This window comes from Populus nigra, chromosome 18 (genome assembly GCF_951802175.1).
Source record: "Populus nigra chromosome 18, ddPopNigr1.1, whole genome shotgun sequence".
NCBI lineage: Eukaryota > Viridiplantae > Streptophyta > Magnoliopsida > Malpighiales > Salicaceae > Populus > Populus nigra.
The window spans coordinates 13,581,406-13,600,911 of record NC_084869.1 but is presented as its reverse complement, the minus strand read 5'-3'; the positions used below and the strand labels follow the sequence as shown (position 1 = coordinate 13,600,911).

At 33.5% G+C, this 19,506-nt stretch overlaps 2 protein-coding genes across 3 annotated transcripts; both read right to left on the bottom strand.

Moving 5' to 3' along the window:
• Nucleotides 1-1,595: 1,595 nt before the first annotated feature.
• LOC133678989 (GDSL esterase/lipase At1g29670-like) lies at nt 1,596-4,157 on the bottom strand. Its single transcript, XM_062101543.1, has 5 exons — nt 3,851-4,157; nt 3,324-3,448; nt 2,641-2,883; nt 2,165-2,411; nt 1,596-2,057 (listed from the first exon to the last, which is right to left on the bottom strand). Exons 1-5 carry the CDS (start codon nt 4,107-4,109, stop codon nt 1,786-1,788), a joined length of 1,146 nt encoding a protein of 381 aa, XP_061957527.1. The 5' UTR covers nt 4,110-4,157; the 3' UTR covers nt 1,596-1,785.
• Nucleotides 4,158-14,800: 10,643 nt separating this feature from the next.
• On the bottom strand, nt 14,801-18,867 carry LOC133677937 (protein FAR1-RELATED SEQUENCE 5-like). 2 transcript variants are annotated; one of them, XM_062100079.1, is made up of 5 exons: nt 18,683-18,867; nt 15,676-18,050; nt 15,426-15,578; nt 15,293-15,348; nt 14,801-15,181 (listed from the first exon to the last, which is right to left on the bottom strand). In XM_062100079.1, exons 2-5 carry the CDS (start codon nt 18,007-18,009, stop codon nt 14,842-14,844), a joined length of 2,883 nt encoding a protein of 960 aa, XP_061956063.1. In that variant the 5' UTR covers nt 18,010-18,050; nt 18,683-18,867; the 3' UTR covers nt 14,801-14,841. The 2 variants fall into 2 exon arrangements, with proteins under 2 accessions (XP_061956063.1, XP_061956064.1); XM_062100080.1 differs by having other exon boundaries at nt 14,987-15,181; nt 15,289-15,348.
• Between the last annotated feature and the right edge of the window lie 639 nt (nt 18,868-19,506).

The following is a 19,506-nucleotide window of genomic DNA, read 5'->3' as shown; positions in this document are numbered from 1 at the left end:
AATTCATAGAGTAGATAAATAAATAAAATTAAGTTAAGAAGACAAAGTAAAAGAACAACTATGCAATACTCAATTAAAATATCATAATTTTTTATTTGGATGTTGATTTGTTAAAACATGATATAAATTTATATCTATATTGTATAAGAAATTCATTTTCAACAATGAAAATATTTGAATTTGAGAGTTTTTCCAAACTTGTGCTTATTCTTATTATAATAAAATTTTAAGAGCTTGTTTGGAAATGTAGTTCAAACTGTGTTCTCTTAAAATTTGATTTTTTTTTGTTTTAATTTTGTTTTAATATTTTTATATTATTTTGATGTGCTACTGTTAAAAGTAATTTTTTTTAAAAAAATAAAAATATATTTTTAATATATTTTTAAATAAAAAATACTTTAAATTATAAATACTACCATATTCTTCAACGTAACTTAATTTAGTTGGCATAAACATACTATATCACATAAAACCACTGTATTAACTAATTCTTTCTTTTCTATTTATTGTAATATTCTTTATATCTGCGTGATCATTTATCCCAACGCAATCTTATAATAAATTCACAAGAAAGATAAATGAAAATTACAATGTCAATGATCATACAATTGTCGAGGCTACTTCATCACACAACTATTTTCAGCCTCCGAGCTAGCTTTTTAGCCTTTGAAGATTAGGGTGTGTTTAATATTGCGGTTGTTGTTATGATTGTGGTTTGAAAAAAGTTATTTTATAAAAAAATATTTTTAGTTAAGTTTGGTTTGAAAAAATATATGTTTGGTTAAAACTGTGGTTGAAATTGAGGTTGAGCAAAAAGTAGTTTAATGTATTTGGTTAATAATACTTTTGAAATTGAGGTTATAAAATAATTTTTATATTTTAGTATTTTAATATTGATGATTTTTAATTTAAATATTGTAAATTTAAGTATTGTTATTACATCATGAAATAAATAATACTTTATATAAAATATTTTTTTATTGTTCCATTAAACTATCTACAATTCCATCACGTATGAAATATATCTGACAAGAACTACAGTTTTTTTGCTTTCTTAACCGCGCAACAACATTAGGTAAAATATAATCAGGAATAAAATTGGGATTGTGATCAAATTCTGCAAATGCTATGTTATCAAGCGATCTCTGTCTAATTTATATAGTGTCATTGAATAATGTTAAACACTAGTTTTTTGAATAAAGCATAATTAAAAAATAAAAAATAATTTTTATTTTTTATTTTACTGGGTCGGACTTGGTTCAATGCATTTTGAGTTTTGAACCGGAATCGGTCTAACCGAAACAGTGTAGCCAGCTCTACTATTCATGCTAATTAATTAGCATGAACAGTGCATATGAAGCAGCATTAGCATGCTTTTCTTTCTCCTGCCTAAGGCACTGAATATTTATAATTTTTGAAACCACCAAATCATCTCAAATGATTATGATCAAGACAAGCTTGATCTTACAAACATTACAAAACCTTTCCAAACACAAATTAAAATTTCGATGACCCAATTCTCCTTCCTTTTTATCCTCTCTCTTTCAGCTTTGTTAGGATACTGATTTCACAAAAATAAAAAAAAAGGCAGAAAATTATATGAAATTGGATGTTTTATTCAATGGCTAGGGTTTAATTATTGCAACATTTGAATACAATGCTAATATCCTAGATGACAGAAACAATATTGTCAACCAGTCTTCTCTGGAAAAACATGAAAAAAAAAGGACCATTTGAATACAAGTATAGAAGGCCGAGGCAGTGCTACCTCGCCAACTACCAGTCTTAATCATAATATTTTACTGCCACGCGTACTGCGCAACCATCGGCTTCATCATTTGGGACCTTAGCTAATTCACTGATATCATATGGATATGCATCAACAGGAAATTGACGTTTATATGCCCTTTTCGCAAAGATCCTAGCTCTAGCTTCAGTATAGTGAGCTCCGTCCCAGTACACATGCTCATCCCTGTTGAGGCATGGATAAGTAAGAGCTGCACATGGTATTTTTCCGGTAGGAACGTCACAACAGCCCTTATCGGTGATTTTGAAACCTGCAAAGCAAGCAAAAGTAAAATTAGTAGGCCATGGCGACGTCTGTACGTCTTGATGATCAGCCATTAACCCCCCCCCCTCCCCCCCAAAAGAATAAAACTATTACCCAAATCTGTATAATTTTCAGAATCAATTTCGTAAGAGTTTATGTAAGTAAATTTAGCTCCGGTAAGGTTGGCATTAAGCTTTGCGGTCACTTTTTGAAGCTTGTTGTTGAAAAGTTGAACTGCATGGTTGAGTTTTTCTACACATGAAGATTCATCTGCGCCAAATAGTTGGATGTATGATGGCATACAACCTATCCGAATAAGTCCAAAGACGGCTATCTTTCTTGCTCCTTCCTTGTACAATCTCTGACATTGTCAAGAAGAAGAATGGAAGAGGCACTATATATTAGTAAGTTAGTTTATAGCCACTATCATCAAAAAAAAAAAAAAAAGTTTTATAGTCACAATTAAATCACGTTTTAAATCTCATATAATAACTTAGGATTATCACTACTTTTATCTGGTTTTGAATATATATATATATATAGTCCTAACAAATTAGCTTTTTGGAGGAATGATTTTTCAAGGAACTAACCTCTAGTTGAATTTCATAAGTTTGAACAAGAAGCTGTGCAAATTGTTCAGGAGTGTAGATCTTGCTGCTATTGTAGCCTTCGCCATAATAGTTGTTGAGATAGTCATTGTAACCCATTTCAACAGCATATATGCATCGGCCAAGATACTTCTTTGCAACATCTGCACCCCCCAATTCCTTGGCAATCCGTGATTCTATAATCTTGTGGTTATATAACTGAAGATCCATGGTGTATCGTTGTCCCTTTCCATACAAAAGAATCATATTGTTAGTGCTGCAAATTAAGATATAAATATTCTTACTGAATTTAGTTAGTAGTATATATTTATTATCTTTATTAAAAGAAGTTGATCCGCTTTATTATATTGGGAAATGCGGTGCGTATGTTTTTACAAAAATATATTTTGATCGAAAAAAAAATAATTTGAAGCTTTTTTAGATTTTCATATTAAAACCATCCTCAATCATTAATTTAGTGTTTGTTTAACTCAAATAAACTTTGAAAAACAGGATGGCGCCCGTCAAGAAGATGACGAACCTAAGAAAACTCTGAACCAGCAGGTACTACTTCATAAATTTTAGAAAATGTTGGATTTTAATTATTTCATGTTCTAAAAGAAATATTCTGAAAAATTTTAATATATTCGTAATTTAAAGGCATATATATGAGCGTTGGCAATCACCAGAAGAGATCCTGTCATGTCAAGAATGCCACCTCCAGAAGATGCATAATTGACACCATTCATAAAATCCCTGCAGTCCCCCGTCCCAAAGGGTGGGATGTGATTTTCGGAACCTAATTGTTCAGCTGAAACAAAAGCTCTGCTAAATTAGCTCAATGACTCGATCCAAATATAAATATATATAGTTGTTCATTCATAGCATAACCCTTGCTACTATAACATTTTTTAGATTATTAAATTACTCGAACTGCATGTCTTTAACATTTTACACAAAAGTTTGGACCATCTATGGCACAAAGTGTTTTAATATTGAGTAAATCGTTAAGTAATTTATGCAGGGTATTTATTTTTTAAGATTAAATGATGTAAAAATGAGCAGCAAATGGTAAAAATTAAACTGAAACAAAATTTCTAATTTAATCCAAGAAAACCACCTTCCTAGCTAATGAGAAGGAATTCGTTTTTGGTAAGAGAAACCAAACGAAAATTTTATGTTTAATTATAAGAGAAGAGAGGAAGCTGCAGACCTATCACGTCGGCTAAGTTGAGTCCATTGCTACACCTTCCTGTAGACCCATAAGGAAAGTCTACACCGTAAGGTAGATAAGAGGCTTTCACGTCTGTTACAAGAGCCATATTGTTCCCATTATCGAACAACGAGTCTCCAAAGATGAAGAGACAAGGCACTTGTGGTGATGATCCGCAAGCTCGGTGTTCCCAGTTTGATAGCGCCAACAAAATAGACAACAATATTATCTTCCATTTCTTAAGCCCAGTACTTGCCATTGACAAGCACTATGTAGATGAGACGAGGAAGAAGAAGAAGTGAGTGGCTAGGTAGGGAAGAGTACTTCGAGATTAAACGAACCAAGACTATATATAGATGGCTAGGGCACTGTAGGTTGTTGGCTAATTTAATTGATTTATTTAAGTTTATTTTTTTTAGTTTAATGTGGATGTCTGGGCCAGTTTACGCATACCTCGACTAATCCCACGGACCCTGAAGTTAACGACCATGTAAGCCTCCAGTGACCATCATATAAGCAACCACAAGGCTCGAACCTGAGACCATAGAGAAAGTAAACCTCTTGATCCCAAACTCTTATTACTGAACCACCACCTAAATTGTTATTTATTTAAGTTTATTAGAAGTGAAGAAAGGAGTGGAAAATGGGTTCTTGGTTCACAAAGAATTTGCCTTAATTTCCAGAAACAATTTCGTACGTCACGCGATGCCACGCATGTCACTACACTTGTTGACAGTTGTATTTTTTCTGGAACTTTGTCAGCTATAACATAAGCATCTGCATCCATATTTTTCCCTTCTCTTGCCAGAGAATGGTGATGTACATATGGACAAACTTTCGTTTTATGACCATATTGGCTGGCCATACGACGTCCCCGCCTTTTTAGTTTGATCTTAATTTGACAACAATAGCTTGGTAAGGGCTACCTCTACATAGATTCTAGCGTAACAATAGCTTGGTAAGGGCTAAAAGATGTTGTCCTGTCAACTTTTATAGTTTTACAAATATGGTTTCCAATTTCCCACAACACAAAATTATTATAATACTCCATTGCCAGATCCGACAGTCTCCCCTTCATAGTACTCTACTACGACCTTTTCAATGGTTGCTTCAGAAGGATCAAAATTTGGATGTCACTGTCTCACTGTAAGATAATGATCTGTCACCGGCCATCCACGGTCCTCCAAACGAAGTGAAATCACGTTCATTCTGGTTGGAGAATTTAGCCAAGAAAAACACGTTTTCTAAGTCCACTAACCCTAAATCCCCTTGGATTTTCCATAGCATATGCAATCATTTTAATAAATATATGTAACCTATATATCCTCCTTCTTATTACTTTAATTATTAGAGTCTGACGCCAAGCTAGGTTCATGAATTCTTCTTTTTTGTTGCCAAACTTTATTAATGGACATTTCTCATCACCTTCATCATCATCATCATCATCTGAAACATGATCATCTCTCTCTAACAGCCCTCCACCATATTTTGATCTAAAAAAGACACCCCCATCAGAGAATCTCTATAGCTGCGTCCCCTTGGATTTTTATCGGCTCTGACAATAACTCTACGGATGTATCCCTCCAGTGATGTTTAGCTAAATCCACTTTTATTTTTTTTATTAGAACGAGCTAAGAAATTAGCTTACTCTGATGAGATATATAGTAGTAGTTACTTTTAGTAATGACAAGAGACGCATGAAAATGAGACGAGGAAGAAGAAGAAGTGAGTAGATGGCTAGGGCAGTACCGTACCCCGACAGGCTACTTACTATAAATAGATGCTGCCTCTTTTCAAAAGAAAAAAGAAAAGGAAGAAAAAAACAGAAAGATGTATGTGCACACAAGATTTTCCTAATAAGCAAATCATCGATTTGAATTAATAGTACATATCATTAATAGTTCAAATTTAAGGAGTAATCGCAAAGTTCCACGTACATATTGGATTCCAAACTTAAATAAACTTAAATAAATCAATTAAATTAGCCATCAATTCTTTTACCTATGCTCTGAAATAGTTCGATTCAATTCCGTAACAAGATGCTTTTCTTTACAACTCCATCATCAAAGGATTCCTTCGTTCCCAATTCTAACTTACTAACTTCATCCTTCTTTTCCATTCTCACATGTTGCAAAACTCCATTTTACCCAACAACTTCACTTTCCCTTCTCTTCTCAGAGCTTGTGGAAAGATCCACCACGGGAAGCAAATCCATGGCCATCTTTTATCAAACAAAATTAAATTATTCGAAGTTATTAATAGATTTTAGTAGTCTTTGACAATATTAAATTATCGGTTTAGATTTTGGTAGTCTTTAACAATGATTTTGGTGAGACCCTCCACAGCTTCAACACATTTTGACAAAGTTATCAGATGAAATGGTCCGATCACAATACTATTTCACGAGAATGGATTCAACAAATTTTGACAAGGTTATCATAGGTCTCTACTTCCAGAACTATCAAATTTCTCATCAGCCCAAGTAACAGAGCGAGTAAATTTCTTCACACCAGAAGTTTTAAGAGGGTGTTTGAGTGTTGATTCACCTGGTTTAGCTGCTCTGTCACCAAGATTTCTTCTCAGCTTCAGCAGTAATTCTAAAGGAACTGGTTTGACTGGAAGTTGAAGGCGAAGACAGATCTTGGCTGCTTTGCTCATCTTTTTTGGCTCCTTTACTTCTACATGACGATTTTTGCAGGAAAAAAAATGCGAGGGACGAGGACAGGATGAAATGAATTTTAAACCGTTGATTTTTAATTTATAGACGGTAGAGATGGCTATCCGGGTGGAGTGTGTAATGACCAATGGGATTGCTTCTTTTAGGCGGTCTATTTTGAAAACATTATATATATATATATATATATATATATATATATATATATATATATATATATTATTGTTAGTTTATTGCCAAATCAGTAATTGAATAATTTCGTAGCTAAAATTTGATGTTAATATATAGCGGTGAAAATTTTCGGGCTATTTTGGTGGGGCCATAGGCGTAAATTAAACTGATTAGTTGTTAGATTAATCCAATGGAAAATTAGTTGTTAACTATAAGTTATTTATCTGTGTGATTCACACGTTTCTTTTCATATTTGAAAAAATATATTTTACATACAATTATTAATATAGTTAATAAAACTTTACTCAAGACTGGACGAACTTAAGTAACAAAAACAAAAATTCTAAAATATTACAGATTTACCGTTATAATTGATTTAATATCGAACATGCCCCTATAACATCTTTTTTTCCATGTTCTTCATTGCCAATTCTCTCTCTCTCTCTCTCTCTCTCTCTCTCTCTCTCTATATATATATATATATATATGATTTTTTTTTAATTCCTTGATAAAATTAAGCAAGAAACAAATCTTCTTTGCCTTGGGATTTATATCCAATATTCTTCAAAATTTAAGCAGCAAGTCTTTGATTGATTAATAATTAGTTGGCAAGTCTTCAAAATATTTTGAACAACAACACATCAAAACGATTTGAAAACATAAAAAAATATTAAATTTTTTAAAAAATATCTTAATTTTTTTAAAATATTTTTAAAACTCTAAAACAAACGGGTTCTAAAACACTTGTAGAAATTCCAAACAAATTTAAAAAAAAAGGTAGAAAAATAAACCCCTAATAAGGCCATTTAGCCTTCTTCCTGTATGTAGATTTTCATCTATTAAATCACCACAACAGCCTTAAACTAGCTAGCAACCTCCACCATTAATAGCCCCATTGTGAACCAGCCAGCCTCGCCCAAAACCGTAGAAGTCACAACAATTCTCCTCACTGCAGTCACCTCCTGATAACAGCCACCAATTAGCCACCACTGTAGTCTACTCTCTTCCCTCACCATCACAACCCACAAATCTAACCCTTGCAATATCGCTGCCCAACCTCATAGCCGTTGTGACCGATCACCTCCACAATCATCACTGAACTAACACCAACTGAAATCAATAAATCGTCGTGTACGCTATCAACTTAGCAGTGGTAGCAACAAAAAACATAGTTATCGACGACTTCATCCACCAACACCACTATCCAACTACACCACCATATATCTCTCTCTCTCTCTCTCTCTCTCTCTCTCTCTCTCTCTCTCTCTCATGCTAAGCAACAACATTTACGACACACTAATCAGCCTCCTGCAACATAGCAACAACCTCAGCAGTACACGCTATCCACCATCTTTCCCTCAATATTGATTCAAAATAATCAACATTTAGCATATAAAAAAAAAAAAAATAGAGTTGCACTAGGTGTGAACTTCAACATCTTAATTTTTCAAAACGATATTTAGGATTAGGGTTTCAACATATTACAGCTATTTATTAAGAATTGCCAGAGCCATTAAGCTAATGGCAAACAAAAGCTGGTTTTTGAATTCGAGAAATGATTCCATCGAGAGCTCCACTTTTGCCTGAGATCTTTAGAGGGGCAACCTTTCCTTGATGTGTGTGTTTTTAATAAAGAAAAAGTAAATGGGTGACACTGTTAGCAAGGAATGATGGCTGCATCAACGCAACAGATGACATAAGATGAACGAAGTTTCTTAAGCTATTTTTTTTTAATTAATTTCAAAGGGCTTTTACTTAAGGGCATGCGTTAGAGGATAATATAAATCATATCTTGGAACCTCACCTAACAGCTTAAGCTTTTAGATTGAGATGGTTATTTGATAATATCAATTGGCTAGGCATACATGCCTTGGCCATTCCACGCAATGCCCCCTTACTATCTTAATGAAAATCATTACTAGGCAAATTCGAGATCTTTTTTAGACTAAGTAGTAAACATATCCCCTGTCTCGCATAGAAGAATTAGAACTTGCCTTTAGAGTGTATGCTACTTACATATATTTTACATCAAGGCAAGCCTTTCATGTAACATCTTAAGTTCAAGACTTATAGGTGATACAATTGTCGTCATTAAGGAAATTTTCATTGTAGAGTTTGGGCAATAATCAAAATTCTTATTCATCATGCAAGAGTTATGACTGTGTGTCACCTCTTAAAAAACAAGTTTATTATATTAATGCATGCTCATACATTTAGCATGATTGTTCATAGGTTGAAACATAAGTCCACCACCGAAGGTCTACTACACCTGACTAAGAGAGAAAGGATGGGAAATGAAGAAAAGACTAAGATGGAAGCTCATTATCAAAAAAAGATTAAGACCATCAAAGGTGAAGTGGTTAGGCTAAAAAATCTACTTGAACAAGCACTGAGTTCCAAAAATAGGAAAGGAATGTTTGCACAGCCTCTTTTGGAAGCGCCATCAGCTCATGTCCCTCATACATCTCAGAACTTGGGAGCAGATTCAACAACAGAGCATCATTCCCATTGCCCCCTTCCAACCAACTTAAACTGTGATTTAAAAAACTAGTTCTTAAATCCAAAAAATACATGCAAAATAAAATATTATTTTTATGATTTTTTAATATGCAAATATAATTTATTTTTTAGGAAAACAATTCGTTTAATATTGAAAAAGCACCTCACATGTAGGTCACAATTCCAAATATTAATATATGAGGGTAGAAAAAAATAGGGAATTCAAAACTAATTGCAAAATGATCTTTTAAAAATAAAAAAATATTAAAAACTGGATGAAGACCGTGTTTGGCAATCACAAATAAAAGGTTTTTTTTATCAAATCTATTTTAACCACAATATTAAATCAAAAAACAAATTATTGTTCATCAACTCAAAACCGAACAACACTAAACATCTACACAAATTTTATTAATTTCATTTACTACGTTCAATTTTCATGCTAATCCAAATGACCCAATTCAAATACAAACATAAATTCATGCATCAAAATTAGTGTTTAAATCACAACCAAATAAAAATATACTAATAATCCAACAAAAATTATCTGAAATTACAACACACCTCAAACCAAATTTAGTATCCAAATAGTCCAAACATTATACAAAATAATAAGAATTTGGTCCTAAACACCACATTTAATTAATTATCAAAAACAATATTCTGAGTTTATGAATCAACCTTTCGAGATGTTTAATGTGTTCAGGAGCTATTGTAATCAACATTGGAAGACCGCTGGAATAGTGGTGGCACAGGTACCACATGCTACCGCCACTACCAGCGCGTGGATTCACACGCTGCCGCTACTAGAGGAGTGTAGGCTGGTGGATCTGGTACTTCTCTGCCTCCTCTTTGTTCTTACACCATCGGTGAGACACACAAATGTCTGAGGGAGGAGATATGCTTGATTGAAGGTTTAGTCTTCATCTCTCTTTTTTTTTCAACTAATCTATTCTTTTTTCTTTCCTTACTGGTTTTTTTATCCATTTTCCCCTGCCATGATGGATTGCTACGAGTCGTTATAAAGGTGGTGTGGCATTGCGGTGGTCATCGTGGGTTGCTTGACGTGTGGGAGGTTGTTGTTGCTTGAAAGGGATCATTGGTTGCTTGTTGGTTTCGGTATAAAAGAGTGTGGATGATACAGATCTAGTGGTACTAGTTCCATTCACTAGATTTTCAAAGTGGTCATGTCATGAAAGACACTGTAATTGGGAAGAGGAGACGACACTGGTGGGAGAAGGTTGCTGGTTTGCGGTGCGTTGCTGGGTCACGATGGAGTTGGGCCAAAAAGCTATGGTGAGATCTGCTACTTTTGAAGGTTGCTGGTCCTATTGCTGTCATTTGTGGATGTCGGAGCTACTGGGTTGAGAGGAGGTCGTTGGTTTGCGGTACATGATTAGGTCCCGATAAAGCAGGGCTAAGGATGATGGCGCTGCTAGCTTTAATGGTGGTTGGTCGTGAGAGCTGGTTGAAGATGGATGAGGGCTATTTTGACAATGTTGATGGTGATTCCGGTTGGATTGAGGAAAATAACGTGTTGGTTCTAGTGGTGGTGGTGAGCTGGAGGAAGAGGAAGAGCTTTATTGTTCCCTTTTGGTATTTTTTATGGTTGACGACTAGGGTTTAAGTATATTGGGTCTATGGATTTTTTATGTATGTATTTTGGGAGAGTGTGTGAGCTGGAGAGTTTTTTTGTTTTGTTTTTTTGTAGTGGCCTCCCTCTTTCTCTTGTGTGAGATAAACACCTTTTTATAAGTGAAAATTTTTGTTTTCTTTCTCTTGGTCCAAGAAGCAACCTAAATTTACTTTAGTTAATTGTTTTCTTCCTTTTTCATTTTGGTGCCTTTGTCCAAATATTTTTTATTTATCTTAGTTTTTTTAATTTTGATTTTTTTTAAAAAAAAGCCAAAATCAATGCCAACTAAATGAGAAAAATTAACAATTTTCAAAATAACGCGTTGAAAAGAAATTTGAAATTTAAATCCTTTTAAGACGACACTGAAAATGTTGAAAATAACACAAATATATCAACATATTTTTTATTTTTTATATGTTGAAAATATTTATAAAAGGATAATTGAAGGACCCTTTGATGTTAGATTTGTTGGTTCAATGGACTATGATAAATGAGCTGCTTTAGAAAAAAGATTGAGAGCAATTAAAGAAAATGATATGTCTTATCTTGTACGAGCAGTTGAAGTTTGTTTGGTTTCAAACATTGTGGTATCAAAAGAGTTCAGGTTGTCAGACTTTGTCAAGTATAGTGGATTAGAATGCTCAAACACTCATCTTCGGTCATACTGTAACAAGATGGTTGATGTTATCCATTATAAAAAAAATGTTAATTTATTTCTTTTAGGATAGTCTTCCAAGATCTACCTTAAGTTGGTATATGAGACTGGATAGTACTAGGATTAATAAATGGAAGAATTTGGCATATATCTTTTTGAAGCAGTATAAATTCAATTTGGAAACTGCTCCTGATAGAACTAACTTGATGGCTATAAAAAAGGGAAACCAAGAGTCTATGAGAGCATATGCATAAAGATGGCGAGTTAAGGCAACATATGTCCAACCTCCGTTAATAGAAACACAAATGATGATATTTTATGATTTTATGTTTTAATCCTTCAATGTTGAGAGAGGAGAGAGAAAATTGCAAAAAAATAAGAGAAGGGAGAGAAAGTGTTAGGTTAATCTAATTTTAACCCCAAAAGGATTGTTTTTGGTGTCAAAAGGTTCATTTTGAAGAGAAGGATTCACTAAAAGTGGTATTTCCCTTTTAACGTGCTATTAGGTAGATTAGAGTTAGTAATGTTATTTTTTATAAAGTTGGATTTTGAATTTTTGAGTGATTAAAAGTTTTTTTAATTGGAAATGGGTTTATTGAAGCTATTATAATATTTTTGAAATATTCTCAAGTCATAATTAGATGAAAATTAAAGTTAATTTTTTAAAGAAAGACAAGATTTAAAGATAGAGGATTACAATGAAAAAAGCAGAGAGCATGGGTGATAGTTCAAAACTAATGCCAAAAATCCTATTTGGTCCTCCTACTTTCATGTTGATACATTGTAGTCCCTTGGGTTTCATAAAATTTAATCTTATTACAAATTGAGAATAATAAAAGGCTTAACCAAGTAGTTAGACAACCTTTACTATTTATATATATATAGGGCAATATACAATAGTTAATGCAGAGATTATAACATAAGAATACATCTATAAACCTTTCCTAAATCTATACAAGTCTATATTGCACTATAATACATCCTCTCAAGCTAAGGGTGGAGGTTCAACTGGAAGCTTGAATCGAAGATCGATAAAAGGAATAATGGAAAATGGCTTGGTAAGAACATCGACAAACTGATCCTTGAAAGAAATAAAGTGAATTTGAATGACCTTCTTAGTAACTCTATCACATACAAAATAATAATCAACCTCAACATATTTAGTATGAGTATAGAAGATAGGTTTCGTAAACAAATAAGTAGCACCAAGATTATCACACTAAATTGTAGGTATAGAGAAAGGGGTAATCTGCAGATCTGACAATAAATATTGAAGCTACAAAACCTCAAAAGTCTTATCGGCTAAGGTTTTATACTCAACCTTGGTAGAAGAATGAGCAACCATGTATTTTTTGCATGATTTCCAAGAAATTAGTATGACCAGAAAAAACAAGATATGCACCCGTATATTTACGATCATCAACATTACTAGCCCAATCATCATCTATAAAACCATGTAAAGAAAAAGAAGAGTTACGAGTGATATGAAGACCAAATGAAACCGTAGCTTTAAGATAACGCCATCTAGGTACATGATTCATTAGGGTTGTTGTTGTTGTTGTTGTTGTTTGTCAAATAATCATCTCACCCAAAAGTTTAAATTGTTAAGTGATGTCTCACAGTACGATTTATATTATCTTCTAACACACTCTCTCACGTAAAAACCCTTTAAACTTGAAATTTGCACAAGTCCATATTACATTGTGCTATTAATTGGATTTTAATTAAAAAAGAGAATGAAAGGGTGGTGAGATTTGAACTCGTAACCGTTTGATTATCAAGACTCTAATATCATATCAAAAAACCATCTCACCAAAAAATTTAAACTGTTAGGTAAGAGCTTACGATATGACTTATATTATTTTTTAATATAGGGCTCTAATACGTACCATGTCAAAGAACCATCTCACCAAAAAATTTAAATTGTTAGGTAAGACTTCAATATTATATGATTTATATTATTATTGATTATTAGAATTATTTAATTTAAAAAAGAATACAAGACAAAAAATTATATCAATTGGATTTTTTATTCAGTAGTTAGGGTTTTTTGCAATATTATACAATACTCTAAATGGTGTGGGGAAATCATTGTTCCTCTATACCCAAAAGTACTGTGAATTACAACAGTAATTCATAGTGCTTTCTTCTTTTTTTTTTGCTACCTTTTTTCTCTTTTTTTTTTCAAAATTATTTTTTTTTCAACTTTCCTATTTTTTCTTTTTCTTTTTTCATTTATTTTTTTCTTTTGTTTTTTCCAAAATTATTTTTGTTGATTTTACTTTTTAAATATTGACCTGGTTAAAATTTTTGCTTTGTAATTTTTTTCTTTAAAATACTGTAGATTACTGCGATGTTTCTCTACATAGTTTTTTTATTTTATTTTTTTATTTTTTAAAATTATATTTATCTATTTTTTTTAAAATATGGTGTTGATTGAGAATTTTACCATTCAAATATCTCGTTAGAATATAATGCTGATATCTTAGGTGACAGAAACATTGTCAATAATCGTTGACAGCTATTGTCAACCGGTCTTCTACGAAAAACATTAAAAAAAAAAAAAACATTTGAATGGTAGATATCTTCTATATAATTATACGAAAGCCCTGGTAGTGGTACCCTATGCCCACCACCAGTCTTCACCATTTTTTATGGCCACACGTACTGCAACAATCGGTTTCATCATTTGGGACCTTACCTAATTCACTGATATCAATGGATATGCATCAACAGGAGATTTTCAGACATTCATATTTCTGTATTACACCAACTTAAATGTTGTTTCAGCTACACCTCTGCCATGTTTCAGCTACCCAGAAACAAAAGCAGCAATCGATGCCTTTCAATGGCCTAACATCTGGTCACGTGACAACAACTAGTCAAAACGAGTTAGGTGTAATGTAGCACACGAGGTTGAGGTGAAAAACGACGAGGCTTGCTAAATTAATGGGAAGCATGAACATGGCAAACAATAAGGAGCTGAGCTAACTATTCAATTAAATAATACTGAGTATTTTTCTCATCTCTTCTCAAGAAAGAAGTGGGTTGTTTCTTTGCAAAATTATGCTCAATTTCATATGTGGTAATTCCATCAAAATCTCTTCATTAGTTGGGATAATAATCCGCAAGAATCAGATTTTGTAAGGAACATATGAAGAGAGAATTCGGTTGGCAAACAAGGATCGGTTTTTTAACAAAGCACAGAAAATATCATCAAATATTTAATATAATTCCACAAGATCTAGCTTAGGGATTCTAGATGGCATAGTTAGTTCCATGGGTCAATGGTCCGCCAGCATATGAATTAAGTAATAGAGCATGAACATGGCCCAGGAATCTGGAAGGACCTTTTGTTAATGAAAAAAGAAAGAAAGAACATTGCCTTCCCTTTTTGAGTGAAAAAGACGGAATATGCAGGATGCCTCAGGGGAGAGCACTCCATTTTTTAATGAAATTTTGGTGTGGGGATCTGCCTTTCTATTTAATGAGAAAAATGCCTTATTGTAATCCAACTTATTATTTGTTGAAACAACTGAAGCATTTGAGGACATAGATACAAAACATGGGAGAAGAATGATATGACATTCTTCATGTTTACTTGAGTCCAAGATAAGAAGTGTCAAAAGTTCTGAATCCATGATCATATAGTAAGATTGAAGATGAATGAGGATGTTGGAGATCGAGATCGATTGCCTGCAGATGAAAATGAGAAAGTTGATGATCAACATGCAAAGTTTGGCTGCAATTTAATTACAAGAGCTAACATCCAAGATATTTCCATTTTCAAGTTAATTATGTACCTGCCTCAATAGAGCATTGTTAGTGAGGGACTCCTGGTAGGCGCTCCGGATTAAGGGTTCCTGCACCAGATCACCTGGATAAGTACCATGGTTCTAATTCGATAAATGGAGAGAAGTTAAATGTCCATGAATAGTACCTGGAGTAATGGAATTTGAGTAGGTGAGACATGCTGGTCAGCATAAAAAACTGATTGTTGGTACATGTTAGGATTATCTTCATGGTCCATTACTGGATTCTGCTGCTGGTACATGCACTGAACCACCTGATTAGCCTCAAAATTATACAAACCCTGCTTGATACACATGGAAGAATCATTCAATTATCGGCTCAATCATGAGAAAGGATCCAAGCAAGAAAAGGATGATTGAAAGTATGGCTAGAATAACCTGCAGAAGAGGATTGTGAGATTGGCCTTCAGTCATAACACGTGCTTGTGGAGGACTTGAAATGCAGCTGCTAGTATTTGGTGAAGGTGTTTGTCCAAGCTGAAATCTTTTTTTCTTACAGCTCTTTTCATTTATATTCTTCAGTTGATGTCTATCAGGAGCAGCACTCTCCCTTTCTTTGGTTCCGTCCACTCTGTTGTCTTCGCCTTGATCCTCAATTTCTTCCTCATCCAAGAAAAACTCAGCATTTTCACTTTCAAAACCATTCACCACTGTGCTACTAGAGGTGATGCCTTGACCCTCCTCAGCTTTCAGCATCAAGATCTTCTCTACACCTTCAATTAGCTCATCTAGTTGTCTTAATGCAAACTGAAAAGCATCCTCTGATTCAGCTGCTCTGGCTGATATTTTGATTATGTTGCGGCACAAATCTTTGTAACGGCTAGCTACAGCCAACTTCAGGTTCTCTTTAGCAGTGAACTCACCGCTATCTCTTACTCTCCCGAGCCTTGTATCTTTTGTCCATCTCTTCAAGATATATCGGGACGGGACCACCTTTATGTTCCAGTTATCAAGAACTTTCAAAGCATGGCCACATAAAAACCCAACATTCTCAAATTTCATGCAATTGCAAACAACTGTGTCATCTGCTGAATTGAATATGACTGTATATTCTTGAGTCTGTCCAAATGTACTGACTTTATATTCAAGTAAAAATCCTTTCTCATTGCACTGGGTAACTACAACATTTAAACACTTCTCATATTCCTTCTGAAATAATTCAAAAGCCTTTGGCGTATAAATACCACTTGCATGCTTTAGCAAAGCTACATTCCCCAGTAATCTTGGCATGGATCTAGTCATTTCATCATTAGCATGTGTTTCTTTGAAGCGTTGCTCGTCTGCCACCCTTTCAAAAATTTTGTAAATCTGAAGAGCATCTTGGTCAGAGTTTAGGTAACTTCTCAAGTTATTAGATAAATCTTCAGCCACATGTGAGCCTTTCATGTCAAGAAAAAATGTGTTCCTGCCATATGCTATGGACCATTTCTCTCTTTCTCTAAACATCCATCTTAGCCGGTCATTTTGTTGAAGACCATATTTGTCCAGCAGACCCTCCCAAGCATGAACAAAAGCCTCCTCATTATTGTAGTCATAAATACAACTTCGAAAGTCATTAGAAAAGGATTCCATATCCTTCACTGCAAGGCTAAGATGCTTAAGAGCATTTTGGTACATCTGCCAAACACAGATACGATGGCTTGTTTCAGGTAAAATTGAATTGATTGCTTCAACTATTGCTGCATCTTGATCTGTAAGAATGACTTTTGGCTTCTTTCCAGACATTGCCTCTAGAAATGTATTAAACAACCACTTAAGTGATTCAACAGTGTCATCAAATAAAAGTGCAGCAGCAAAAATTATTGCTTGATTGTGGTGGTTCACTCCTATGAACTGTACAAATGGCTGAAGATCTTTATTCATTCGGTAACTTGTGTCCAAACAAACCACATCACCAAAATGATCATAGTCCACTACCATTTTATCATCAGCCCAGAATATGTTACTTACTTTGTCATCAATATCAACCTGAATGCTATGAATGAATGATGGATTTTCAATGTGCTGCCTCTGGAAATAACGCAGCAAACGCCCTGCTTCCCCCTCCTTCATATCTCTAATCCTTTGAGACCGCAGGGAATTGTCAAAATCCATGGCCAGTTGATCAAGAGATTTCCAAACTTCAAATTGTCTGTTCACCAGTTCAAAGGTTGAACTTGATTCTGTACCTGAATTACTAGGCAAGTCACCTTCGGCAGCTTGATCAACATGTATTTCCCTCCATAATAGTTGTGATTCAGCATTATTTGGGTCTATGTTATCATGATTATGCTCTGCCTCAAAATGGGTCACTCTGTATTTGGCATCAGGCTGGCGAGTGACAATCATGTGAGCCAAGCAACCAGTTCTTGTTTCTTTCCGATGTTTCTTCACATTAAGATCTCTCTTGTCCTTCCGCCGGTAACCTTCCTTAGAGCAAGTAAACTTTCTAGATACCACAAGACCATGCACCTTACTCCTATTCACCCAATCTTTTCGAACACTGAAGCCTACTGTTTTGGCATACTTGTTGTAAAATCTATAAGCATGTTCATCCGATTCAAACTCTGTGCCAATTTTTAGTACCCCACCTATATTAACACCATCTTTCGATGAGTTACTGAACTGGGATGAATTGACCAGTGCAAAATTCAGACTACGACAGTCCTGATCTAAGTTCAAGTCCAACTTATCTGACTTTTGAAGCCCGATTTCCATGATGTCATCACTCATCACAAGGACTACCTAATTCTTCATCATCTCTACTCCTTGACCTTCAGAGAACAGGAAGAAATAAGGACAACAACATAGAGACATTACAAAAAAGAAAGATACAAAGACAACCGTTAGCTCACTCCAACAGAAATCACAACTGGCAAAACGATCACAGTTCTTGAACTACAATCATCATCTGCCCATGACAACATGCAAAAAACACAAGCAGTTTTTACATTCATTTCAAACTAAAAATCCCATCCAACATTATCAAAACAGGAAAAAAAAAGTCCATCTATATTTTATAAATTCATTAAAAATCTCTTAGCTATGAAATTAAATACCAAAACTGAATTTGAATTCTTTCTTGACAAATATACTCTAAAAATTCCACTGTCACTGAAATTATCATCACCAGTACTAATAAAGGAAATAATAAAACTAATAACACAAGAAAATATAAATTCTCTTGAATTGAAAATAACTACAATACAATACAATACACACACAAAAGGGTCTCTAATTCTCAAAATGGGCATTGTTTCCACACTAAAAACAAACCCATTTCTTAAAGCAAAGTATGAAACTAAAAAACCAAAAAAAAATAGAGTTTTGATAGATAAGAAGCAGCATTTCTATAATTTGCAAGACATGCAGAGAGAGAAAAGAAAAGAAAAGAAAGTGTGTGTACCTTTAGAAGGGTTTTGGGGGTCACAAAGGTTCAAAATCCTAGAGGGTTTTTGATAGAGAGAAAGAGAGGGAGAGGGGTTTGCTTTGGACTTGGAATTTTAGGGAAAAGTCGTGCTTAGGAGCCATTTTAGTTCTTGCCTGAAACAGCAAGCCATTAGGCATCAGAAAGGTCTCCTGACCCCAATGAGTTAGGGGTTACGTATAATTTGTAGAAGTTCGGGGTGTTGACGTAATTTACCCAAAAGCTCTCTTTTTTTTCCCTCCTTTTTTTCTTATTTACATTCCCTTCTTTCTCTCTCTATCTATCGGAGAAATTTGGTGTGATTTTTTGAAGTTATTTGGAGTTATTTCTTGATTTGATGATTCAAGGAAAATCATATGTATATAATTAAAAATAGTTTTTGTTTTATATTTATTTAATATGTGTTTGATAATATGATTAAAGGTATTTTTTTACTTGAGAAAAAATCAAATTGATATATTTTTATTTAATTTTAGATGATTTTGTTATGAAAATATCAAAATTATTAAAAAAATACATGAAAAAACTTTGATATGATTTTTTAAAATAAAAATTATTTTAAAAAAATCCAAACAGTAATTTCAAATGATACCTTAGTATTTTTTAAAAAAATAGAAAAATAGAACTTTTAACTACTAACTTGTTACATATAAATTATTTCATGTACATTATATATAAAAATATATACACGTTAAATTTTATTTTTTTCATAAATTATGTAAAAATAAACTTTAGCATTGTAAATTAAAGTAATTTTTTTTATCTTTTATAAATTCATATCAAACATAAAGTTCCTCCATTAA

Excerpts from the sequence above, each read along its gene's own strand:
- LOC133678989 (XM_062101543.1), bottom strand. The coding sequence starts at position 4,109 with ATGGCAAGTACTGGGCTTAAGAAATGGAAGATAATATTGTTGTCTATT. Across the intron at positions 3,449-3,850 it reads CAACTTAGCCGACGTGATAG|CTGAACAATTAGGTTCCGAA; the intron begins GTCTGCAGCTTC and ends CTTTTGTTTCAG. Across the intron at positions 2,058-2,164 it reads TGAAAATTATACAGATTTGG|GTTTCAAAATCACCGATAAG; the intron begins GTAATAGTTTTA and ends CTTGCTTTGCAG.
- LOC133677937 (XM_062100079.1), bottom strand. The coding sequence starts at position 18,009 with ATGAGTGATGACATCATGGAAATCGGGCTTCAAAAGTCAGATAAGTTG. Across the intron at positions 15,579-15,675 it reads CTCACAATCCTCTTCTGCAG|GGTTTGTATAATTTTGAGGC; the intron begins GTTATTCTAGCC and ends TGTATCAAGCAG. Across the intron at positions 15,349-15,425 it reads CTCAAATTCCATTACTCCAG|GAACCCTTAATCCGGAGCGC; the intron begins GTACTATTCATG and ends GATCTGGTGCAG.